The following is a 16,467-nucleotide window of genomic DNA, read 5'->3' as shown; positions in this document are numbered from 1 at the left end:
CTGAATGTCCCACCGCGCCAGTCCACCCCATCTCCAATCACAGTATACAAGCCAACAGAGTGTGTAGTAGGCTAATGACACAGAAGCATTGCTCCACACGCATGTACAGGACACGCAAACCAAATGTACAACACACACACAACCACAACCACACAAACACACGCACACGCACGCGCACGCGCACGCACACACACACACGCACGCACGCACACGCACACACACACACACACACACACACACAGCACACGCACACACACACACACACACACACACACACACACACACACACACACACACACTTTTTGAGGTCAGAGCATGGCCTCTTGGTAATGAAAGACCATCTGATAGGTTCCAGAAGGATAGGCAGGGTGTGTTGGGATGGAGGAGTGAACCCCACCCAGACCCACACTGACTTCTCCCCCTGTGATCAGTGCCTGTCTCCACACGATCCACTGTCTGGGGCAAGACCATAGCACCACCCTGAGCACCCATACAGCACCATAATTACACACCCACCCAGACCAGCAACCGGCAGCATACTGTACCTAATGACACAGCTCTGCTCTGGCTTTGTAGAAGAGAGGATGGCATGGGTCAAGCCTGGCAGTGTGGGTGGCTGAGTGCATTGATAAGTGGACGGCAAAGTCGGACAGGACAAGTTGAGGGCTGGTAGTCACACACACATGCACATGCGCACATATATAGTCTAAAACAAACCTGTGGCTTAGTGAACAAAACCCAAATCCTCCCCCTCTTGTGTCAGTCATATTTTCCCCTCTACCAGTGGAGGACACATCATCTCTCCATGTTCACAAAGTCTGTTCACAAAACACTGCCAATATCACCCAGGTCTCCCTGTCCCTCCTTCCCTACCACATACTATGAACACACATACTATGAACTGGCTTAAACACATGATCAGTGAGAGGTCATTAAATAAAACTTAGCATATCCCTGCTGAGTAAATCCCACCATGGCACTCTACTAGAATAATTGTAGGCTGCTCTGTCCTATACTTTGAGTCATATTTTTAGCACATGAAAATCCACCAGCAAATGTTTTTTTTCCTAAACCGTCCAATGAAAATCTCACTTTTAAAAGTTCATATTCTATTAGCTCATTCCCAAATAATGTTGTTGACTCATCCTATACTTGTATTTGTGGCCAAAGCATAAATTGGAGAAAAAAACACTTCAAAAACCCCACCTTAAACTTGTATCTCAAACAGACTTGAAAAGAAAATGCTTGCTATTTCCTCATAGAGGATGATGTCATCCCGAGTAGGATGAGCTGGCCAATCAGCGGTGTACTCGCATTAATATTTGTAATGACCGGTATACACCCACACCATTTGGTTGTTGGGGTACGCCCACACCATTCCAACACAGAAAAGCTGCACTTTAACATACTTAATTAGCAACTATTTCACTCATATTGTAATTCATTATAGGTCATATTTCAGAGAAACCTGTAAACACTGTACAGTTACTTTCATCTGAAGAGATCAGATTTTAGAGCACACAAATCAAATCTGCTATACTGTTTGGGATTATCAATTGAACTGTGTTATATTGTTCCATCCCTGTGTGTTGTTTGAGTGCCCACTCTGAATGACGTCTGAGATGTCAGTAATCTTTTCTAAATGCCATAGAATCAGAGGGGTCATGTGCATCTAATAAACCTGCAGTAAATCCTCTGTTCTTAGGCCTGAGTGTTTAAAGTGGGGTTCATAGTTTGTGTAACTGTTCAGATATATGAAGAATCATTATATCAGTGTTCAAATAAATCTTACTGAAATATATTTTTGCATGATGTTTGTTGTCCGAGCCAACTTGTCTTATGCTGAAAAGTGGAAGCATTGAGAGAAGTATTTTCAGGTATTCTTACATGATGTATTTATGTGATTCAGTTTGCTGTGTCAATACTGTGACGTGGGTTAGACTAAATTGAGCCAGCTTCGCTGAGTTTTGGAACATTACACTTTGTATAATAATACATCCACGGGAACATCAGGTTACACAACACTGACTACCTAACTCAGGCACTGTGAATGGAAACAAACAGAGGGAGAGGAAAGGGAGATGGCAGAGACAGACAGAGAGGGACAGGGTTGTGTGAGAGAGGAGAGTGAAAGGCAAATGGACTTGGATGGAAAGATAATGTATGCTGAAAATAGGCAGATGGTTAGAATGGAGTAAATGAAAGAAAGAAGGAAGAAGACACACTCTTAAGAAAAAAGGGTTCCAAAAGGGTTCTTCAGCTGTCCCCGTAGGAGAACACTTTTTGGCTCCAGGTAAAACCCTTTTCCAGGTAGAACTCTCTTGGGTTCCACGTGAAACCCTCTGTGGAAAGGGTTCTACATGGAACCAAATAGGGTTCTTCAAAGGGTTCTCCTATGGGGACAGCCAAAGAACCCTTTTAGGTCCTAGATAGCGCCTTTTTTCTAAGTGTATGGGCCTAAATGGAGAGAGAGCCTTGTCAACTTGCTCAGTGTCCCAAAAAGTGAAAGCAGTGTAGGCCTAGAATGGCAGAGGGCCCCATCCCCTCTTGAAGCTCAGGAACAACTTTTTGTCACCAAGACTGTAGATGTTTACAGTGGGACCAGTGTTGTATTGCTGCTCTTTTGCTAAAAGCATTCAACAATGCATTTGATTAGTGATTGCATCCTCTTGCTGAGAAAATTGCCTGCTTGCAGGATACACAACAGAGCATTTCCATGTACCAAGTCGTGTATTCAGCCTCACTTGATAGCACTTAAAGGAGCCCATTAGTCCACTGTTGATACATGATACATGATGACGTAGGTGGTGACAATTTGCTTTTTGAAAGTCCTATATCTTGAAAACTTGATTGCTAACACTAATGAAAAAAAAATACCAAAATGTATTTTTCCTTTAAGGACCCTACTCCCTCTGGAGCTGCATGGACAAAAACACACACAAGGCCTATCTATTGAAGACTATAATGACAGTGACAGTGAACATGAATGTTTTTCTGTCACCACTGTCACTGGCTTCTTATTTACATTTGGCTGTCACTTACTCATGAGACTGTAATGTAGGTTACACACAAAAGAAACCGAATCCTGAAGTATCCTGTATCACCTGTGCAAGGCCCATCAACCCCCATCTGGCCCGACCACCTGGTTCATTATTGAACAGTGGTTAGATGGGCGTTTGATAGGCAAGCCAGACATACACTGGGCAGGTCTGTGATAAAGTGAAAGTAGACCCACTCAATTCTATCCAATTATAGGCTACTTTGAAGATTGTATGCCTATATTTTCTTTACCCACATTTTGAAGATAGCCTATCACACTTGGCCATCAGTGCCCCGATAAAAAAAATAAAAAATACGAGTTGCAGGCTGTGTTTTAATTAATGGGACACACTTAGGCCTATCAGCTACCAGCATCCTCTTGCTCCCTCCCTTGTCACCTCAGCTTTGAGCGTCTATTCACGAGAAGGGAGGAGTTTTATAGCACCTGACTCTTTTTCACCACGTCAGCCAAAAAGCGGATCAGAGATGGACACCGACTGAGAGAGCAGCCTGTGCACACCGGCTGTGCCACACCTATCATTGGAATAACATCACCATCCGCAATCAAAGATGTTGTTTCCACTGAATCTACAGCAACATGGGGGCTAAATCAGTAGCCATGTTCAGTCAATAACACTACCCTATTTCAATACACTCTTAGAAAAAAAAGTGCTTAGTATAACCATATAGGGTTCTTCGGCTTGTCTCCATAGGGAAATCATTTTTGGTTCTAGGGAGGACCCTTTCCAGAGGGTTCTACCTAGAACCCTCTATGAAGGGTTCTTCTTATAGAATCCTCTATAAATGGCTCTACCATGAACCCTTTTATCATCTAAAAGTTATTCCTAGAACCGTCTATGAACGGTTCCACCAGTCGTAATAGCCTTTAAAAAAACGATTTATTACAATACATTACATATATCATTAGGCCTTTTGTAGAGGGCTTAGTTATACATTAAAACAGTGCTCTGAAACTCCTGGTTTACAGACCACATCAAGCCTGCAAGTCACATTATGCTGGCTTGCAAAGGGATGTGTAATTCCTATTGGAATCCAGCCAGAGTGAGGATATCCAACAATTGGTACTTTTAATCACCCACCACATGCATACAGAACACATGTCAGGGTAGGGAAGATTAATTAATGAGAGTACGTAAATGATCTAAACTGGAACATCAATCTCAGTAATGGGTGCAATAAGTCCAACTACTAACAGTTTGGATTAATTTAGAAAAATGTATATAATTTATCTTTGTATAGCATAAGATTAATGAACTAATCAATCTACATGCAAAAACACAGATATTGAAACAAACAATTCTGAAAATCAACCTGCAATAGACCATGCTGGGAAATATCATAATGATGGGTGTGGTTTTGAGTGTTTTACTCTACATTCAACTCTGGTTGTAGGTTATTTCACGCCACTGAGTGTTAAGTTAATTTAACTCCTGAATCAACACTAGAAATGTTACACTGAATAATCAACATGAGGTCAGTCAAACTGGCCAATTTACTGTGTACCATACATACTCCCTTCTATAATCCTATTCTGCTCAAATAAAATCACAGAAAATACTCATTTTAAAGAAAGAAACCATGGCAAAGATATCAACTATGTCATTACTGTACATATAAAATGAATAAGAGAATACCAGATACATTCAGCCTACAAATATTCCTTTATTGGTACAGTTTAAAACATGCTCACATCTATCTTTTTAAGATGACTCAAACTCCTGCTGTCCAAGCTAAAATAAAAAAGTATCCATATTCAAAGTGTTCAATGTATGTGGAACCTTTCGTACTTTCCAAAGAATCCTTATTGCCTTCCAAATAATCATAAAAGAACCCTTTCTTCTAAAAACGGCTATTGGGATGAAAAAGGTTCTAGGTAGAACCCTTTGCCTTCAAAGAACCCACGGCTTCCAAAAAGGGCTCTTCAGATAAAAACGCTTCTTGGTAGAACCCTATCCCCCGCAAAGAACCCTTTTGGAAAGAGTGTAGGCTACAATTCTGTCCAGACAGTGTTGATATCTAGGCCTACTGATTTCAGGCAAACTGTTATTACGACTTCTCCTAAAAGGGTATATTTTTCTAACTATATCCAAGTGACTTCTCCTAGCCACTATGTCCGAGTGACTTCGCCTAGCCGCCCGGCACAGCCCTCCCCTCACAATCATGTTGAAGAGAATATAATATTTAGAGACAATTAATTACGAGGAGTAGGCTATATGAAACGTGCGCGGATAATGTATTTTTTTATTCCATGGGTTTGATTTACTAGACTAGTCTATGTGAAACGAACAACGTCTCTCTTTCTCGCTCTCCCTCGTCTTTTACACACAAACACACACTCGATGTGCCTTGAACATTCGATCCTTGAGACTTATGGAAATACCAGTCAAATCATCCCATTGTGCATGCAATAGTCATTGAGGTGAAAGGAGCGGATTACAAAGACAAAAACGCATCAATAAAGCTATTATAGGCTAGAGGTAACCCGAAGTAACCAATCAAGACCGTTTGCCTATGGTTAAAAATTCACAAGGGCAAAGAAACATTTCTACTATCGCAACGTGCTCAAGATGTTCTAAAATCCACATTTCTTCATGATCCCAACCCTTGTTCCCTCGCAAATCATGCGATTCGGAATAGCTACTCACTTCTTTCAGATCTCGCCGATTTATTCAAACAGGTGGAACACTATTTGTCTTCGGTATTCTCCCCCTCTGAACCGTGATAATAGCCTTTGATGCTCTGAAATCCAGTCCACTTTATGGCCGCGGAGCCTGTGCTGATGAACTGCGTGAGATTCCTTCCAGCACCACCACACTTTGAACAGCTCCATTGACGTCATAGCTCACCGGCTACGATGCCACTCCCTTTTCATAACGACCACCGCCAATCGAAAGGCAGAGACAAACCTTGTAACCTCTCATGACGACCACTCTGGTTCTTGTTCGGGCAGTTGGGTTGGTTTTAACTCCATTAAATGTACTATTTGAATTAAGTAGAAATGCAAACGTGAGATTGCATGGCTCACTCAAACACGCTACCTAACACCACACGTCACTTCTCAGTGAGATTCTAGTTCGCGTCTTTTGTGGTGTAAAATTTCTTAGACTTCAATTCCCAGAAGGCACAGTCGGTCACAGTGTTTCCATAGTTACCATAACATAACATTGGAGTTTTTGTAGGCTACCAGCAGCAGGCAAGTAAGTAACATAGCTCGTATCAGACACTGGCTAGCTAATTAGCTGTTAGCTTCGACTTGAATGATAAGATGACAAGTATTTTTGTTGTTGCTGTCATTACTGCAGGGTAAATAAAGTGCCTGTGAATATGGATGGTTGTGTGGTCCGTCTCCACACAGTGAAATTCAAGCCCAAAATAGATGGCAGCAGAGGTGACTTTACTGCACAGCCCATCAAAGTTCACTTCTACGAGCTGCTGGGAATCAGTGATGCCAATGAGCTCGTTCCACAGGTACTCGCAACCCCTGCCACTCCCCTGCATCCGTTTTCCTTCTTATCTAGACATACCTCCTCACTCACATTGAATAACTTGTGTGCATCTGTCCATCCCCTCCCGACCATAGCACCCCTTTTCCGCTGGAAACAGCACAAGTGTCATCATACCCACAGACTCTATGATGAATTCCTCTCACAGGCAATCAGATTAATTATAGAGTGCAGTCCAAATGCATTCACTCTTCTGGGACCACTAAAAATACATGACGGTAATGCCTGGCTCTGCCAAAGGGGTTAGGGAGTGTTGCTGTGTAGCCAAGATGCAACATATAGAAACATTGCCCTTATGTTTGATCATTAGAAGATACTGTATAGTTGTGCAGCCAAGTCTGTATTCTCATGCGCATTTGTGTGGGTTGTGTGCATGTGTTGCTGCCTGGGGTTTACCCTCATCCTATTCATAGACACACACTGAATCTAGCTTTGGTTGTGAAGTTCATTTGTTGCGAAACCACTGTAGATGACTAAACACATTATTGCAATAGCTACAGTAGAATAGGAGAGAGAGAGGGAGAGAAAAATAGCAAGTGCACACATACAGGTGTTGGATCTTAATTTGACCACTATTGTCACAGCAAAATAATCCCGCAGCAACAGGATTTTAACGTTTAGTCCATAATGTTGCTTGACTGGTGGTTAGGCTATTAGCTGGACAAAATGAGGATATATGAAAAGTGCAATACTGTTAATATAACCAAGTGTTAGTTCAGGTTATCAGTGAATTTATGTGAATCATGAAGCTCGTCTGCATTTAATATTAAGCAACAAGTGTTCAAATTAAGATCTTACAACTGTACACAAACAAGTATAGGCACGTACACACACAAAACACACACCTTCTCCCATTATCTCTTTCTCATCACCCATCTCATTTCCTCTCGTTCATACTTTCATTAAGATATTCTTTCCACCCCTTCGACTTCTCTGCCTCCCATTTCCTGGCTTCTTCCGCGTTTCACGAGCCTGTCTGTACAGATGTGGATTTTATACATATAGGTCATATTATCATCAATGGTATTCCTCCTGCCTCAGGCCTTTACTTGTCCCAGAACTCTCATTCTTAATTGATTACACTTTCAAATCCTGCTAAATCTCAGTGTCTTGGAAGAGTAGGATATGGAAGGGTTGTGTGTGTGTGTGTTCATGAGTGTGTTTTCCATAGGTAGAAAATATGGATATCCTGAGTTCAGTGGTTGCTCTGTTTGATGTGTCTCTCCCGGATGTTGGCCCTCGAGACGTCCATGACACGGTACACAGCCATGGAACGCACACTATTATCCTGCTCAGGCAACCCTCAGGTATACTTCACTTTCTAAAGTATGATTATTATTCATACAGTTAGAGTGGGCCTTTTTGGAGATAGACATCAGACATCAAACATGCTCTGTAATATCCTGCTCCATCTTTGTCTCTGCAACTCTCTCTCTCTCCACCCCTGCTCCTCTCTCTCTTTCCCCCTGCTCCTCTCTCTCTTTCCCCCTGCTCCTCTCTCTTTCCACCCCTGCTCCTCTCTCTCTTTCCCCCTGCTCCTCTCTCTCTCCACCCCTGCTCCTCTCTCTCTTTCCCCCTGCTCCTCTCTCTCTTTCCACCCCTGCTCCTCTCTCTCTTTCCCCCTGCTCCTCTCTCTCTTTCCACCCCTGCTCCTCTCTCTCTTTCCCCCTGCTCCTCTCTCTCTCCACCCCTGCTCCTCTCTCTCTTTCCCCCTGCTCCTCTCTCTCTTTCCACCCCTGCTCCTCTCTCTCTTTCCCCCTGCTCCTCTCTCTCTTTCCACCCCTGCTCCTCTCTCTCTTTCCACCCCTGCTCCTCTCTCTCTTTCCCCCTGCTCCTCTCTCTCTTTCCCCCTGCTCCTCTCTCTTTCCACCCCTGCTCCTCTCTCTCTTTCCCCCTGCTCCTCTCTCTCTCCACCCCTGCTCCTCTCTCTTCCCCCCTGCTCCTCTCTCTCTCTCCACCCCTGCTCCTCTCTCTCTTTCCCCCTGCTCCTCTCTCTTTCCACCCCTGCTCCTCTCTCTCTTCCCCCCTGCTCCTCTCTCTCTCTCCACCCCTGCTCCTCTCTCTCTTTCCCCCTGCTCCTCTCTCTCTTTCCCCCTGCTCCTCTCTCTTTCCACCCCTGCTCCTCTCTCTCTTTCCCCCTGCTCCTCTCTCTCTCCACCCCTGCTCCTCTCTCTTTTCCCCTGCTCCTCTCTCTCTTTCCCCCTGCTCCTCTCTCTTTCCACCCCTGCTCCTCTCTCTCTTCCCCCTGCTCCTCTCTCTCTTCCCCCCTGCTCCACTCTCTCTCCCCCTGCTACCCTCTCTTCCCCCTGCTACCCTCTCTTCCCCCCTGCTCCTCTCTCTCTTTCTATCTCCATTCCCCTCTTTCTCTTTCCTCCTGCTCCTCTCTCCCCACTCCTCTCTCTCTTTTCCCTTGCTCCACTCTCTCTCCCCCCTGCTACCCTCTCTTCCCCCTGCTACCCTCTCTTCCCCCTGCTCCTCTCTCTCATTCCCCCTGCTCCTCTCTCTCTTTCCCCCCGCTCCTCTCTCTCTTTCTCCCCCCTGGCTCCTCTCTCTCTTTTTCCCCCCTGCTCCTCTCTCTCTCTCTTCCCCCTTGCTCCTCTCTCCCTTTCCCCCTGCTCCACTATCTCTCCCCTTGCTCCTCTCTCTTTCCCCCTGCACCTCTATCTGTTTCTTTCTCCATGCCCCTCTCTCTCTTTCCCCCTGCTCCTCTCTCCCCCTGCTCCTCTCTCTATTTCCCCCTGCTCCTCTCTCTCCCCTCTGCTTCTCTCTCTCTTTCCCCCTGCTCCTCTCTCTCTCCTCCCTGCTCCTCTCTCCCCCTGCTCCTCTCTCTCTTTCCCCCTGCTCCTCTCTCCCCCTGCTCCTCTCTCTCTTTCCCCCTGCTCCTCTCTCTCTTTCCCCCTGCTCCTCTCTCCCCCTGCTCCTCTCTCTCTTTCCCCCTGCTCCTCTCTCCCCCTGCTTCTCTCTCTATTTCCCCCTGCTCCTCTCTCTCCCCTCTGCTTCTCTCTCTCTTTCCCCCTGCTCCTCTCTCTCTTTCCCCCTGCTCCTCTCTCTCTTTCCCCCTGCTCCTGTCTCTCTTACCCCTGCTCCTCTCTCTCTCCAGATGTTTTAGAGGAGTACAGAAGCAGACCACTGCCCAGTCCTCGACGGGAACCAGTGAGCCCTCCTGTCCCTGTAGTGGTAAATGGGGATAGAGAATCAGAGGGACGATACCTCCAAGTGTTCAGCGAATCAGAAGACAGTTCAGATGACAGCTCTGATGAGCATGAAGATGGCGAGGAGGGCACAGAGCCCAGGTACAGTGCTACAGTAACTCATGCATCCCATTGCACTGCCTCTGACCCACTGTTACATTGGCTCATAGTACTGTAACACTCCTGATTTCAAAAAGCTCTTCTTGGTATTGGCAGGTGTGTTGATCCATGAGCTCACACTAATACATGATGGATCCATATAGAACTGACTTAGAATGCCAACATCAGTCTCACTAATCCCTAAACAATCCAAGAATTTAAGACAAACGAATGAACAAACAAACGAATGAATGAATGAAATAAGGTATTTACGCACATTGAAGTCATTTCCAAATACATTGCCGTAGTGAGTGCCATGGAAATGATATTTATTGGTCTGAATACTGGGTTGAATTGATCACCAAGTCTATGAATAAATAATTATCTGTGGCAGGTCATTTCCAAACAACTCTATTAGTTCATCAGTCCAACAGAAAGATGAATATAAAGGTGGATCCTCAGGGGAACCAGAAAGCTGATAGGATTGTTTGGTGCTTAAATAGGATGGGCTGAAAGACACTTACAAACAGAAGGGGCTACCAGAATCTCTGCTCTGGAATAACAGGACATGGCAGATCCAACTTTGACCCTAAATCCAATTAGATTGTATTTTTGTTGTTGTTCATTTTACTTTGAATTCACGTTAGTTGACAAGCATCCTGCCATCCAGCACCTATATAATAGGCGGTGTCAGAGGAAAGCCCAGAAAATTGTCAGAGACTTCAGTCACCCAAGTTATAGACTGTTTTCTCTGCTACCGCACGGCAAGCGGTACTGGAGCTCCAAGTCTAGGACCAAAAGGCTCCTCAACAACTTCTACCCCCAAGCCATTAGACTGCTGAACAATTCATAAATATCACCACTGGACAATTTAAGTTGACCCCCCCCCCCCTCCTCCGTACACTGCTGCTACTCGCTGTTTGTTTGTTACCTACATATTCACTTTGCCCCCACCTACATGTACAGATTACCTCAACTAGCCTGTACCCCTGCACTCTGACTCGGTACCGGTGCCCCCTGTATATAGCCTCGTTATTCTTACTTCTGACTTATGTACCCAGTGAGTAGTATCTGACTTCTGTACCCAGTGAGTAGTATCTGACTTCTGTTCCCAGTGAGTAGTATCTGACTTCTGTACCCAGTGAGTAGTATCTGACTTCTGTACCCAGTGAGTAGTATCTGACTTCTGTTCCCAGTGAGTAGTATCTGACTTCTGTTCCCAGTGAGTAGTATCTGACTTCTGTTCCCAGTGAGTAGTATCTGACTTCTGTTCCCAGTGAGTAGTATCTGACTTCTGTACCCAGTGAGTAGTATCTGACTTCTGTTCCCAGTGAGTAGTATCTGACTTCTGTTCCCAGTGAGTAGTATCTGACTTCTGTTCCCAGTGAGTAGTATCTGACTTCTGTTCCCAGTGAGTAGTATCTGACTTCTGTTCCCAGTGAGTAGTATCTGACTTCTGTTCCCAGTGAGTAGTATCTGACTTCTGTTCCCAGTGAGTAGTATCTGACTTCTGTACCCAGTGAGTAGTATCTGACTTCTGTACCCAGTGAGTAGTATCTGACTTCTGTTCCCAGTGAGTAGTATCTGACTTCTGTTCCCAGTGAGTAGTATCTGACTTCTGTTCCCAGTGAGTAGTATCTGACTGTGTTTGAGTGTATTACATACGTAGTGGCATGGTCTCAGGACTGTGAGTTGTCAGCTTGTTGTGTCAATATCCTCCAATGTGTGTGTTCAGCTGCGCATATATGTGGGTGTGCGCGTGAGAGTGCATGTGTGAGTGTAAGTGTGTTGATAGCTGCAAGGTTGTGTCTCTGCATTTTGATGTGATGGTAATGGACATGAATGACAAATGAGGGCAAAGTAAACCCAAGGCGAGACCCGGCTAACAAGAGCGACTGTATTAAAGATAATGAGATTAAGGGACTATGAGGAGATCCACTCCCAAGGCTGACACTGCTGTCAGCCAAGTGCTCTCACTTGTCCAACTAGAGCTTAGCTTCCCTGCAGCAGAGCAGAGCAGAGCAGAGCAGGCCCAACTAACATTAGCACTGATGCTCTGGAGATTACATTTCCTGGAAGGGAGAGTCCATATCAAAACACCCACTACTCAGTTCCTGCCTGCAGTACAGCTTTATCACAGGGGAAGAAACAAACCTATACCGAACAGTATGAAGCTACTCTATTACAGAGCACTGAAGCACCCCAAAGTACAAGGTGATGTGGTAGAGAGCTGAAACACTACCGCCCAGAGCTTTTAGAGCATGGAAACATTATGATATATAACTGTGTGTCGACACCGTTTTGCAGATTGATTATCAGACAGCAGAGACATGGCAAAATATCTTCTTGTGTTTTGTAGTGAAAAACCTGGTAGTGTTTGTTTACTAGCTTGTGTAACTGTCTGTAATTCATAGTGACAGTTGTCTTCATTGTGTCCGTTCTTTAGGCCTGGCTTCTAAGAGCGTCTTATTACATAGTCATACCTCTAGTCCTCTTATAGTAGGAGGACTATTTGGCCCAGTCAGTCCATCTCTGTGTGTATAACTGTGCAGTGTTCCATCCCTGCAGGTCTGCGTGGGAGACCTTCTGTACGGGGCTGGAGGAGTTCCTGGCCAGGGCACGGGAGCGGAGGGCACAGAGAGAGGCTCTGGTAGAAGACAAGCCACTCCTGCCCACAGCTGTGGGAGCTGAGTCCCTCATCGTAGGGGCGGCAGCGTACGAGTTAAAGACATTGTAAGTAGCAGTATGAGGGCAGGCGTAAGACATCAGGTACACAGGTATATGCGGTACTGTGGTAAAATGAACAAAGATTATAGTCAAAATGTAACACAGGAAAATGATCCTGGGTGAGGTGATGGGGCTTTCGGTGAAAATTTGGGACAGGTTACACCCTGAAAGAGATACTATACTTTTTGCTGAGCTCTAGCCCAGGTTTTGCCACAGGAACATCATTTCCTTGTCTGTCTTCATCTACATTTCTCTCCCAAAATCTGTTTCCTGTTATTTATCCTTTTTCAGTCCTCTGTCAACAGCATAGGCATTCCTGAGCACCTGTCTCTGTTTTTGCACAGAAGAAAATGCATTTACATCAGGGTGTGAACCATGTTTTCAACATTCTATTTGAACCCACATTTTTATGAATCAGGTAGGACATATTAAAATGGAATGTTTTAGCTCCAAGGCCGTCCGGGAAATGCCCTTAAACACAATGACCCAGTCAGTATAGGGAACAGACTGGGTACAGTGTCTAGCAGGCATTACCATTTCCATCCATCCTCTCCTCTTGGACTGGGCGGATTCCTTCCAGGTTTTTTAAAGAGTTTTTTTAAATGTATATCTTCAAACTGAAAGAGGCCTTGTCATTATAAGTCCCCTTCTGGAAGTCAGGTCTGGGTCCCACCCTTTGTGGCCTGCATCCCTCCCACACCCTCTCGGCTTGCCTGCGTCTATTTCCAGAGGATGGCTGAACTGAACACTGCGCTGAGCTGTGAGGAATGTAGTGTGCAATTACCTCCCAATGAGAGAGCAGCAGCAGCGTACTGCTTCCCTTTCCACTGCTGCCCCCACCCTCCCCTCTCCTCTCCCTGCCAATGGCTTCCACCTCTCCCAACCCGAGCCTCCACACTTTCACAGTTTGTCCAGTGAAGTGAATGGTGGTGGCAGAGTGAGAAACAGTGCTTAGAGTCTGCAGCTCAACAGTGTTTCAGATCTGCTGCTTTAGCGGCTCACCAGTCCATTGAACGTGGTCCTTCAAATACAGTAATATTAATCACATTTGGAAGTATTACCCCTAGTGGTTACTTATGGACATAACAAGCAGTATTAACAGAGATGGTAATGGCCATAAGGAGAGGGATCAACTCAGGCATAGATGCTTGCTAGCTAATCGCCATAACTGGTGGGATCATCACTAATGCATACAATGCAGGAGTATAAGAGCATCACTGGTAATGGGGATGATAGTAGTGTGGCCATCATGTGCATTACCGCTATAGTAATGGCTATTGGTGGAAATATGGACATGACATTGAGCGGAAGCAAACAACAACACTACTGAGAAACGCGAAGGTCTGACCTCTCTTTCACCTTACCAGGTCAACAGGAGAGAAGGTGCTACAGTTATCTCTGATGGCTACCAGGAAGCGCTATCGGAACTGTGGAGTGGGTCGCTACATCATAGAGGTAGGGTGGGGCTGGGGCATGTGTTTGTCGGCTCAGTGGGAATATACAGTAGAGGTTCCCAGTAGCCATGTGAACCGTGCTTTAGTGAGAACCTGAAATCAGAAGAAATTCCCTCTGTAATGTTGGGCTATACTGGTTTAGTAAGGAGTAACTAAATGAAAAATAACTGCCAGGCAAATCCAGTTAAAAATAATATTACTAACTAAAAGTTGTACATGATGAAAGGTCAAAATACTGTAACCACAGAGCGTGAACTATACAGAATGTACGTTTTCTTTAACTATGAACCAGCAGTCTGTTATTATGTCAGGAGTTTGGGTGTGTCAGTCAAATCAAGGCAGCGCTCTTCCCTGTCTGCTGCCACAGTCATACAGCGTCTCTGATCCTCTCTCTGTCTCTGTGTGGTTAGAGGGCCCCCTGCTGGCCATGAGAGGATTTGCACATCTTTACAATGAACTGTATGGTTCTGCAGTACCTGTCAGTTCCAATTCTACCAGCATCTGTTTTTGATGATGATATACTATTCTAAAAGCTTACCTTTATTTTCGTTATTCCTCTGTGGTGGTCAGCTGCTGAAGACCCAATCAGTGTGTGGGGCCTACGACGCATTCCTCGCTCACGCTGACACAGACGCGGTGGACTTCTTCTCACGCTGTGGTCTCACTGATGACGCCCTGCTCAACGACAAGTTCAGGTACTGAAACACATCATCGCCACCACCGGTCTGCCTGTTCAACATGTTGTTTACATCTTACCTCTGTCTATCTTTCATCAGAGAAGTGAGGGATGAGTGGACCAACACCACCCTAATGAGTTATCTACCTCCCTTCACCACAGGTGAGCCACCTGACATTTACCACACAGGGAGCTCAATACTGGTCATATCAATAAATCCAGCCTTACCGTCCTCTCTTCCTCCAGAGTCAGAGAGCCGTAACCCTGGGTTTTCCTTGATGCTGCCGGAGCTCAAGCTGGAGGTGGAGATGGCGTGAGTTAATTAAGCACACAACATGACACTCCCCAACTGTGTCCATGGAGACCACCCCTAACATTGTTTATTAGAGCAGAGACTATGTAAAGTAGCACAGAGGTTACACAGCAATGTCTCAGTGTTATTACATGGTGTAACATAATACATAGAAAGTGAGATCACACACTATGATTGTTGTGCCCTGTCAGAAGGTCATTGTTGTCTCCTCTATCTCTGTCAGGAGGACAAAGGCCCTGGCAGCCTATCAGCAGCAGGCTGTGTGTGTGACAAGGCTAGTCAGAGAGGTCAAGACCCTTAGAGAACAGGTGAGACTAACCAACTACTCCTCCTTTGAGGATATCCTATGGAATATATAGCCTGGATAGATAAATGTACATCAAATCAAATTGTATTTGTCACATGCACCGAATACAACAGGTGTAGACTTTACTGTGAAATGTCTTCTTAGGGGTCCTTTCCCAACAAGCCAGAGTTAAAAAGTCAGAAAATTAGCAAAATAAAAATGGGTACACAATAAGATATACATCATGTGTATTTGTGTTAACACATTCAGCTGGAGTTACAGAGGAGAGATGTGGACAACCTGAACAATGAGCTGGACAAGGAGAGAGAGCGGCGGCACAGAGTAGGTCCGTTTCACATGGGTTTATATACTCATATAATATACTCAGACATAGGTCCTACTCCGTTTTGATCAGTCATATCCACAATGCTGTACAGAATTTAGATTACGAAGCATTGTTGTGTTGTTTGTGTGTACAGAGCAGCAGTTCTTGGAGTACAAACTAAGGAAGACGCGACAGCTCCTAGAGAGGCAGGTGATTTACGACTCAGGTCAGTGTGGCTAGCTTTGCCAACATGTTCTGATCGCATTTAGTCCTTCTAGCACCCTGCACTGGCCATACCAAGTTACTGATATCTCCACCAAGCTTTATTTATATCTATGTTTGAATATGAACATTAAACAGTATTCATTTGCTTTAAGGATGTTCTGTTTTTCAGATGATCCCAACCAGAATGACCCAGAATCTCCCAGTGAACCCATCAGCTCACCTCCCAGTCCTTTGGACCTGTCGCTAGATGCAGAGATGTAGGAGAGAGGCTGAAAATGAAATCAAGCTGAAAAAGATTCAGGTACAATTTGCAGAACAAGAGTTATAGAAACAGTACTTTCTATTTTGGAAAAAAAAGGGCTCATAACTAGTGGAATGTTCTATGTATTTATTTTCAGGGAACAAGAGCACTATTATGGATACAACAAGACTACATCGAGAGATCATATCATCAGTGTGTGTGTGTGTGTGTGTGTGTGTGTGTGTGTGTGTGTGTGTGTGTGTGTGTGTGTGTGTGTGTGTGTGTGTGTGTGTGTGTGTTACATGTCTAACTCAGTAGCTTTGGGGAAAGGAAAGTGAATGCCCCCATTGAGAAAAAAGATTGACTG

General features: G+C 44.9%; 2 protein-coding genes across 3 annotated transcripts in view; one reads left to right on the top strand and one right to left on the bottom strand.

Annotated features, from left to right (window-relative positions):
* smpd3 (sphingomyelin phosphodiesterase 3) overlaps positions 1-5,884 on the bottom strand; it is a 36,997-nt gene extending 31,113 nt beyond the window's left edge. The window contains exon 1 of the mRNA XM_014124358.3: positions 5,706-5,884. The gene's annotated coding sequence lies outside the window, so the exon portion shown is untranslated. The remainder of the gene's footprint in view (positions 1-5,705) is intronic.
* Positions 5,885-6,215: 331 nt separating this feature from the next.
* si:dkeyp-50b9.1 (uncharacterized) lies at positions 6,216-16,398 on the top strand. 2 transcript variants are annotated; one of them, XM_082957208.1, is made up of 13 exons: positions 6,217-6,528; positions 7,735-7,870; positions 9,664-9,856; positions 12,422-12,586; positions 13,948-14,035; positions 14,605-14,729; positions 14,811-14,872; positions 14,957-15,023; positions 15,247-15,331; positions 15,580-15,655; positions 15,789-15,860; positions 16,029-16,160; positions 16,258-16,398. In XM_082957208.1, the coding sequence occupies exons 1-12, from the start codon at positions 6,385-6,387 to the stop codon at positions 16,118-16,120; spliced, it is 1,305 nt and encodes a 434-aa protein (XP_082813334.1). In that variant the 5' UTR covers positions 6,217-6,384; the 3' UTR covers positions 16,121-16,160; positions 16,258-16,398. The 2 variants fall into 2 exon arrangements, with proteins under 2 accessions (XP_082813335.1, XP_082813334.1); XM_082957209.1 differs by lacking the exon at positions 16,258-16,398 and having other exon boundaries at positions 6,216-6,528; positions 15,580-15,651; positions 16,029-16,156.
* Positions 16,399-16,467: the final 69 nt, after the last annotated feature.

This window comes from Salmo salar, chromosome 10, assembly GCF_965601325.2.
Source record: "Salmo salar chromosome 10, fSalSal1, whole genome shotgun sequence".
Lineage (NCBI taxonomy): Eukaryota > Metazoa > Chordata > Actinopteri > Salmoniformes > Salmonidae > Salmo > Salmo salar.
Note: the sequence above shows the minus strand (reverse complement) of the source record. Positions and strands in the feature narration are given on the sequence as shown.